At 50.0% G+C, this 9,735-nt stretch overlaps 1 protein-coding gene across 1 annotated transcript; it reads right to left on the bottom strand.

The window, feature by feature from the left end:
• Nucleotides 1–3,238: 3,238 nt before the first annotated feature.
• Nucleotides 3,239–9,735, bottom strand: ELK1 (ELK1, member of ETS oncogene family). The gene is made up of 5 exons (XM_011982856.1): nucleotides 8,958–9,735; nucleotides 6,611–7,054; nucleotides 5,472–5,903; nucleotides 4,735–4,836; nucleotides 3,239–4,649 (listed from the first exon to the last, which is right to left on the bottom strand). The coding sequence occupies exons 1-5, from the start codon at nucleotides 9,318–9,320 to the stop codon at nucleotides 4,551–4,553; spliced, it is 1,440 nt and encodes a 479-aa protein (XP_011838246.1). The 5' UTR covers nucleotides 9,321–9,735; the 3' UTR covers nucleotides 3,239–4,550.

A 9,735-nucleotide genomic window follows, 5' to 3' on the forward strand; every position in this document is an offset into this window, starting at 1 on the left:
CTCGGCCTCCCAAAGTGCTGGGATTACAGGCTTGAGCCACCGCGCCCGGCCTTCCTTTGTTTTTAAACTGTATAAATACTCATAGGATTCCCTGTGGAAGAGGACTGTCAGCACTCTATCTTCTCCCACACGTTTAGCAATAAAATGACTGCAGATTTCTTAAACAAAGAGTGAGAGTCTTGTCTTATTTAATTATTACATCCCTACCTGCTACTATGTATTTGCCTGCTTCTTGTTATTCTCACTCCCTAAATACCAGTTCCACAAGGGCAGGGATTTTTGTCTGGCTTGTTAACTGTTGGGTCTGCAGGACATTAGATAGGCACCAGCAAACAGTAGATGCTCAATAAACATCTGCTAAATGAATCAATCAATGAAATAAACAAAACTTTAGAGATTCTGGTAAGTGCCAGAAGGACAGTCTGACTTGGAGGTAAAAATGTGGGCATCCCATGGAGGGTAAGTTGCGAAGACCGGGGTAAGATGACCTAGAGGGGAATGCATGAGGAGAGAGAAAGGAGTCCCAGGGCTTTGCCCTGGGGAACCCCAGTATTTCAAGTTTTTGAGAAGTAGGAGAAGCCGGCCCAGGGGACTGGGCAGGAAGGGCCTGTGGAGGAAGAGGAAAAACAGAGAGGGTTTTTCTCCAGGGCCTGGAACATTTGACCTGTGGCCTCTCATACAGTCTCATTTGGTCTGTTATTTTCTCTCTCTCTTTTTTAAACCTATCTACACAGTTCTGTTTTTTTCTTTTCTTTTCTTTTCTTTTTGAGACAAGGTCTGGTTCTGTTACCCAGGCTGGAGTGCAGTGGCGTCATCGCAGACTGCAGCCTCAACCTCCTGGGCTCAAGCCATCCTCCCACCTCAGCCTCCCGAGTAGCTGGGACTACAGGCACACGCCACACCTGGCTAATTTTTAAAATTATTTGGAGAGACAGAGTTTTGCCACATTGTCCAGGCTGGTCTCGAACTCAAAGTCCTGGGCTCAAGCGATCCTCCCACCTCAGTGTCCTCAGTAGCTGGGACTACAGGTGTGCACCACTATACCTGGGTAATTTTTGTTTTTCGTTTTCGTTTTAGTAGCGGCAGGGTCCTGCTATGTTGCAGGTTGGTCTCAAACTCAAACTCCTAGCCTCAAGTGGTCCTCCCACGTCAGCCTCCCATGTAGCTGGGATTACAGGTGCACAATACTACGTTATGCTAATTTTTCTAAGTTTTAGTAGAGATGGGGTCTCACCATGTGGCCCAGGCTGGTCTCAAGCTCCTGGTCTCAAGTGATCCTCCCACCTCGGCCTCCCAAAGTGCTGGGATTACAAGCATGAGCCGCCGCACCCAGCCTGGATTTACAACCTCTACTATATTCTCTTAATCACACAGCCTCTCAGACATTCTGTCACTCATACAGTCATTTTCTGTGTCATGGATTCCAGCCTTACTACAGTCTCCTTCTAACAGTTTCACACACACAATCATGTTTAACAGCCTGTCTCATTCAGTCAATATTGCCAATATTTTCTCTCACCAGTCAGTTCCTTACATATGCATGCACACTCACACAATCTCATGAAATGTTGAGCCACTCATTTGGCCTGTTACTTTCTCACATACACAAATAGTCACTGATTTATAGTCACCACTAACTAGTCTCTCATGAAGTTTCCCACACATGCACACAAATCACCACCTCTCCTACCCCTTTCTCACTCAAGCCACTTTTTCACACACCCACGATCCCCGATTACAGCCTCTCCCACGAAGACATTCACACGCATACACAATCACACAGTATCTCAGACACCGTCGTCACCTAGTCTCACGTTTCTTCTCAGTCAGCTTCCAGCACCCTCAGTCCTTGATTTACAGCCTTTCATAAAGTCTCTTGCAAAGGGTTTTACCAATGGTATAATCAGTTTCTCAGCCACTGTCTGAGTCATCACTGTCCCTCAGTCAGCTTCTGATATACTCAGTCACTATTTCACAATCACCATTAGGCCCTTGATAAGTCACCTACAGTCACCCAGGCCCTGTCTCGGTCGTGCACACCGTCATTTTCTTCATATGGGAAGCTCAGCATGGACACACGTGCACAGCTTTACAAGTTTCTCACACACCGCCACGTGGTCACTTGCCGTGTCTCATTTGCTCAGCTCTTTTGCGTGGCCCCGGATTTATGGTTGCTTATAAACTCTTTCACAAACCCCCTGACGCTCTGACATCACTCAGTTGTCAAGTTCCTCTCCCACAGTGGCTGACTCCCAGTTACCGCTACTGCAAGTCTCTCATCAACAGTTCCTTGCCCCTTTCCCTCGCATGCCCAGTGACGCGGTCTCTCACACCATGTCAGTGGCTCCGTCCGGCTCACTGTCATTTTCTCTCCCACTTCCTCACAGTTCCTGAACCTGTGGGACAGAACGTGGCAGTAACGGTAAATCGATTTGCCACTAGTTTCAGGTGTACACACACACACACACACACACACACACACACACACACACGGCCTGTCACACTCTCCCAGTCACAGCCATTCGTTTTGTTTCTCAGTCTTTGCTACAGTCTCTCATGCCTGCTTTCGTACACACAGTTGCACCTTCTTGTATCTTTGGTCTCAGTTGCTGGTTTGGTCTCATAGCCATTCTCTCTCGCACAATCAAGTTCGCACCCATACAGTCTTACAGCTTTAGCTGACACTACAGGCTCAAGTAGTTTTGTACATTGTCTATTTCTCAAACGTTGAGTCGCCTATAATGAGGTTTGTCACCTATACAATCTTTGCCACAATCCCTGACAACCTCTACTGTAGTTTCATGCCCACGTAGTCTCTCACATGCGGTTTGGGTCACTCAGTCTGTCTTGCTCACCATCAAACACTGATGGGGCTGCAGTCCCCACTCTCTTCTCGTAGATATTATTTTGTGCATACCATCACAGGTTCTTGTACAGTACCTTGACTACTCGTCCAGGCTCAGTTATTTTCTGAAACACGGCCGCGATTTCCCACATAGACACACCATCAAAAGTCTGTGGTCACAACTTCTGTACTCTCTCACACACAATCACAGCTTTCCACATCTCTGACACACACATGGTTACCAATATGCAGTCCCTACTACTGTTTCTCACACACGCCATCACACCATTTCTCTCACGATCAACCTCTGCCTCACACCCTCCACACAGTCATGCTTGTCACACTCAGCTAGTCCTTACAACATCAGAGAAAAAGTGCCAGCAGCCTCCAGCATCACTTTGAAAAATATATATTTACAGGAACAATTCCCCATTCTCTGGGACTCTTTAGAAAAAAAAAAGGTCCATTTTGGGGAAGTAAAACAAACAGTGGAGACGAGTGTAGCACCGTCCCCCAAATCACCAACCCCCAGGTCCCGAGGCCTGGGCTGGGCCAGCGCTAACAGGTGAGCCCAGGAGTCTTTTGAACCCACTCTCTCTTGCCTAGAATAGAGACAGGACAGGCTTTATGTCCCCCATTCCTCCCTCCCAACTCCAGGGACATTGAAAGGGTCCTTTGTACCCGCCCGCAGGAAATTGGGGGGCTGGGAGGGAGGGAACTGAAAATACACGTTTGGTATCAAAAATAAACACTTGGAGGGGGGAGGCGGCAGGAAGATTCCCCCCCAAATCCCTTCCTTCCCACCCACCCCACTAAATACAGGAAGAGATGACTCCCTCTCCCCTATTGAAAAGCCCCATTTAAAAATAGATTATACTATCAAAATGGCAGCGGGGGAGAGACAGGGAGACCTGGAGAACTGGCTGGAGGGGCCCCCCAGACGGGGACCACCCCCCAAAAAAACCCTCCATTGGGAGGAAACAGGCAGGACCCCAGGGAGGTCAGCAGACAAAGGAATGGCTTTTCAGGGGGAAGAAGAACAAAAGGGACATTCCTCCCTGGCCAAAGTTGGTTGAAAAAGGATAAGCTGTCTGAGAGAAAGGCTGGGGAGATGGAAATTTCTATTCCAAGGGTGTGATTCTTCCTTGGCCAAGACTCCCAACCCATTAAATGGTACAAATTCCTCCTGGACCCCTGAGTATGGCCAGGAATAATAAAACAAAACAAACTAACTCTTCTACTCACATCTGAAAATGGAGACAGGGCTCCCTCATCTCCCCAAGGGCAGGCTGAGAAATAAAGAAAGAAAGGTCGTTCTCAAGCCAGACCCCGATTGTCTTGTGTTGGGGAAAAAAGTGGGGAGGTGGGGGAGATGTCCTAACCACCCTAAAAGGTTAGGTCAGACTCCTCCCAGTGGCCTTCAAAAAATAAATAAATAAACCGCCCCTACCATTGATGTAGGAGACGTGTAAGGGCGGCCACTGGGGGACTGACAGAAAACAGAGACGTTGTGGAAGCTGTGTGTTTTCTGTGGAGGAGATAATGAGAATTACTCTTGGGAGTAATTCTTCCCAAGGATCCCCACCCCACCACAATCAGAGCATGAGTCTTTCAGTTGAACTATGTTTCTCCTTGAGATGGCTGGCTGGAGAGAGCATGGATGGAGTGACCCCAGAAGGGGGGGTGGTGGTGGTGGCGGTAGTAGTCATGGCTTCTGGGGCCCTGGGGAGAGCACCACGGGGGTCGAGAGGCCATCCACGCTGATGGAAGGGATGTGCACCTGGGCGCTGCCACTGGATGGAAACTGGGGGTAAAAAGAGGGAGAGGTCACAGATGGGGGCCATTCTTGGGTCTGTCACCCTGTCCAAAATGGGGAAAGAGGATCCTACCTGGAAGGAGAGCTTGGCCGGGCTACGGGGTGCAATGGGACTCAGGGTGCTCCAGAAGTGAATGCTGGGAGGCAGCGAGCTGGGTGTCAGCAGCACCGGGGTCTGTGGGGAGAGGGTGGTCGGAGCTCAAGTGAGTAGAGAGTAGATGTGGGATGCTGGAAGGGACTTGGGCCTAGCCCCACCACAGATTTCCCACTCACACTCCCAGGGTCACTCCCCAAAGCGCACACACCTAGGTGGTAACTACGGAGGCCATGCCTACGATCTCTCAAACTCCGTAGACACCCCCCACTCCCTATTCCCGAGAGCCCACCCTCAGTTAGAGACCTCATTGGTCAAGACCACCCACAAGACCCTATCCAAATGCTGCTCTCAAACCTCTCAAGTCACCATCCAAACAGCTCAGGGTCAACTTCTAACTCATGTCCCACCCGTGAAATCCCATATGCAAATCCCAGACCAAAAAGCCCTGCTCAGGTTCCTTAAGCCACACCCCAACCCAGAAACAGTCCCACAGAAAGCCCCTTGGTCCCACCCACAAAAGTCCCCAGCCCTGCCCTTCACTAATCAAACTCCATCCCTCCAGTCCAGCGTCAGCCCAGTCAATCACACTCGAAGGCTCCACCCTCTTCAGGGACAACCACATTCGCCCTCCTCTGATTCCCGTTAGTCACCTGCCACATGCCAGTCCCATTGGGGTTGGCACCCACCCATCCCACACCTCCGCAGGCACTCACCAATGTATGTGTAGGAAGTAGGGACGGAGTTAGCGCCGGCCCAGGCGCCTGGAGGCCGGAGCCAGTTCCCGATCCTGGGGTCCGTTCGGGTCCTGGCCCACCTAGCAGGCTCGGGCTGAGTGGAAGCTCTAGGTCCCGGGGCTTCCGGCCCTTTTGTGGCTGGGAGATCTCAGGGCTGGAAGCCACGTGGCCGCCCGCCTGCCCTGCGGTGTCCATAACAACCGCGGGCAGCCGGGCTGGCACGCCCTCCTGTGGAGGGACTTCTGGCTCGGCCTTGGTAGTTTCCGGCACAAACCCTCTCTCCCTGGCAACTTCCAACTCTTCCTTGGGCCCTTCCACTTTCACTTCTGGGGGCAAAGCCCGGCCCAAACCTGGCTCCACATTCAGCTCTTCCGATTTCAGGTTTGGGGCCTCGGGCGGAGTCAGGATGACCTGGGAGAGGAGCAGGTACAAAGAGGGTAAGGATTGTTGGGGCCACAGGATTCTCCTGTGGGCTACCCAGTGATTTCCCCGGGAAAGTGGCACTTGGTACTGGGGGCATCAGAGCAGGTTCTCCAACAGGACATAGGACTTCATCAAGGAAGTAGGGCTTCCTCTGGGGCAAGTCCTCCTATGGGACAGGGGACTTGGGGTAAGACAACCTGAAGCAGGTAGGAATCTGAGGGATACCACCCTCATTCATTAAAAGTGGTTCTCAAAAATTTACCTTCCTCTGAACCAGCAACATCTGCCTCATTTGGTAACAAGTTAAAAATACAAATTATTGGGCCCCTCCCCAGCCCCACATATTCAGAAACTCTGGGGGTGTGCCTGGCAATCTGTGGTTTAACAAGCCCTACAGGTGATTCTGATGAGCGCTAGAGTGTGAGAACTAGTGCATTAAACAAATATATTTCAGGCACCTACATGTTCGGCAGCTACTAACTGTAGCACAGTATTCTCCCCTTTCTGTCTCAGGATTTGTGTAGCTCTCTGCCCCATCCCTCCTTCTAAGAGGATGTCTGTGTTCTTCCTTCCACCATTATCTCCTTTAACAGGAGCACTATGTCTCTTCTACCAGCCTCCCTCATCATCCGGGGATTACACATCCATCCTCTTTACTGCCTCCTCTTACTGGATTTCTATATTCCAGTCCTTACCTGCAGAGGCAAGCCGGCTTCCTCAGCCTCCAGGCAGGCCTCCAAGGGGCTTGGACTGGTGCTCCTGCTCCCCGAGGGGGGCGCTGCTGCTCCTGCAGGAGCTGCATTGGGGAGCACCACAGCAGGCCGAGGATGAGGGGGTGGCTGTGGCTGCAGAGACTGGATGGTGAAGGTGGAATAGAGGCCCGAACGCATGTACTCGTTCCGGCTGCTGCGTGCCAAACCACCCGGGCCTGCCATTCCTGCACCCTTGGGTGTGCCTGGCTTTCCAGAGGCAGTGTCCCCTGGGGTGGCATGTACAGCAGCAGGGGCCACATTTGGCATGGCGGAGGTAACAGACACCTCTGGCTGGGGCGGGCAGTCCTCAGTGGAGCACCCTGCGACCTCAGGATAGGACACAAACTTGTAGACGAACTTCTGGCCGCTCACCTTGCGGATGATGTTCTAGAAAGGGAGGAGAGGAACAGAGGGCCTGAGAGGAAAGGGGCAGGCTGGAGGCAGGGTGTGTGTATGTCGGGGTGGAGTGGTGTTTCTCTTCTCCTAGTGGCTCTCTTCCCACTTGCCCCTCTCTGGCTTTCCTGTCCCTCCTCTGTAAGTTCCCCTCTCAGCCTATTAGCCCATTTCCTCTCCCGTTGGTTTCTACCTCTTTCCTCTCCCCCTAGATTCCCCTTATCTATACCCCTCCCTAGTTCCTCCCCTTTCTCTCTTCTCTCCACAACAATTCTTTCTTTAAGCCCCTTCCCATCCACCCCTTTCCAAGCCTCCCTCTGTCACTCTCCAGGTCTATCTATCTGATTTTCCCACCCCCTCCACACTGTGGCTCCTCTTCACAATGGGGCCCGTGAAGGGAAGGTAGCAGGTGTGGGAGCAAGTCTTCTTGGCTCCAAGAACCAGGGGTTCACAGGCCAGGCCTTGTGGGTGACTGTCAGGACACAGTTTTGGAGACTAGCAAATGCAGTAAGACAAGAAAATGAAGTAACTGATATAAATGTTGGAAGAAAGTAAATTAATATAGATGGATGGGGCGATGAATTATTAATACAGAGGATTATTTGAAGCTAATGACACAGAAGTGGAATAGGGCAAGGTCACTGCAGAGGAGAGGGCGAGGAGGCCTCATTATTAATACCACTGTGGAGGTTGAAGCTAAAGCGGTAAGAAAATGAAGTAACTAACAGCAATTAGACAAGAATATTAAAAATACTGGTATAAATATTGGGAGAGGGCCTATATCAAGGCTGGCTTGGGTGGGTCACAGAGCATGTTTGGGGTTTTTCAGGTCTGGTGGGTCTCAGAGATGACCTAGTGTTCCCAGAGGGCACAGTGAGGGAGCCTCATTACTAATATTGTTCTGGAGGGTTGAGCTCAAGGGATAAAATATGAAAATGGAATAAATGCCATAAACTATGAAGGGTATGCAGCATAGGTCCAGGGCTGTTCTGGGGGGCACGGGCAAGAGGAGTGTGGGAGCACTAGGGCATTCTGCGGAAGTCTTAGTGCTGGTCAGATATGTCACAGGGTGGGCCCGTGTTTCTCAAAAGAGGAACAAAAAGGGATATTCATGAATATTGTTTGGAAGTTTCAGCAGGAGGAATAAGAAGATGAAATAACTTGTATAAATATTGGGGGGAGGGGAAACCCAGCAGTGGCCTGGGGGTCTGAGAGGGCAGAATGGGGGAAATTTTAAATTTTAGCTGTAGGAATAAGATAATGAAAACAATTGATATAAATATTGGGGTAGACCAGTGCTGCTCTGGGAATTTAAGAAGATAGGGTGTGGAAGCTGGTACTAAACATGTTGTTGCAGAGGTTTTAGCTTAAGGAATAAGAGAAGAAAATAATTGGTTAAAAATGTTGGGGTCCCAGAGGACAAAGTAAGCAAAAGTTGGTATAATACTGTCAGGGAGGTTTTGATTCTAGGAATATGAAATATTCTGGAATAAGAGAAGACTGTGAAATAACTAGGGAAGCCCAGCACTGGTCTAGGGCTTCCAGAGGACAGAATGAGGACCAGCCATTATTAACCATGTTTTCAAAATGTTGGCTATAGGAATATGACACGAAAATGAAATGCGCATGGCAGGGCAGCATCACTTTGGGGATCTCAGAGTGGGAGTAGGAGTCAGTATTAATAATGCAATGATGGTTTTTGCCAAAGCAGTAAGACAAGGAAGTAGGTGAGATAGTGCTTAGGGGCCCAATACTGGCCTGATGGTACCAATGGATGGGTTAAAAACTGATAAATTTTAACATTGTTTTCAAAGTCATAGCTATGGCAATCAAAACAAAATAAAATCTCTGATATAAATGTTAGGGGGGGTCCCAGCCCTGGTCTGAGAGACTGTACCTTGTCATAGTAGTACCGCAAGGCCCGGCTGAGCTTGTCGTAATTCATGTTGGTCTTGTTCTTGCGTAGCCCCCACAGCCGGGCCACCTCCTCTGCATCCACCAGCTTGAATTCACCACCATCCCGTGAAGTCCAGGAGATGATGTGGCCATTGCCCTGCTCTCTCAGCAGCTGCAGCAGAAACTGCCACAGCGTCACAGATGGGTCCATCGCTGGGGGAGTGCTCACGCCATCCCAGGGGTACCTGGAGAGCAAACAGCTGAGTTGAGAGGCTGTGGACATAGGAGGGGCAGAGGTCAGGGGGAGGAGGATTCCTTTTTTTGTCATCTTTTCTCCATCTCTGTCCTCAAACCCTACCATCATTCCCTAAACATTCCCAGACTAACTTCTAGCTCCCCAGTCCAGCTTGGGATGCTCCCTGTGATGGGATACAACTCATGAGTATCTTAGGATGGCGTGAATGTATTTTGCCTGTGGGACAAATGTGAATCTGTGGCGGTCAGAGGGCAGACTGTGGTAGGCCAGATGATGCCACCCCTGCTCCACATCCTAATCCTTGGAACCTGTATGTTATTTATACTACGTAGCAGAAAAGAACTTTGCAGATGAAATTAAGGTTACAAACCTTAAGACAGGGAGATTATTTCTGGATTATTTGATTAAATTCAATCTAATCATATGAGCTCTGAAAAGCAGATGATGAAGAAAGAAAGGTAGCTCAGAGATGTGATGACAGAAGAGGCAGGGGAGATTCAAAATGTGAGAGGGACTCAACCTG

The sequence above is a fragment of the Mandrillus leucophaeus genome, unplaced genomic scaffold (genome assembly GCF_000951045.1).
Source record: "Mandrillus leucophaeus isolate KB7577 unplaced genomic scaffold, Mleu.le_1.0 Scaffold243, whole genome shotgun sequence".
Lineage (NCBI taxonomy): Eukaryota > Metazoa > Chordata > Mammalia > Primates > Cercopithecidae > Mandrillus > Mandrillus leucophaeus.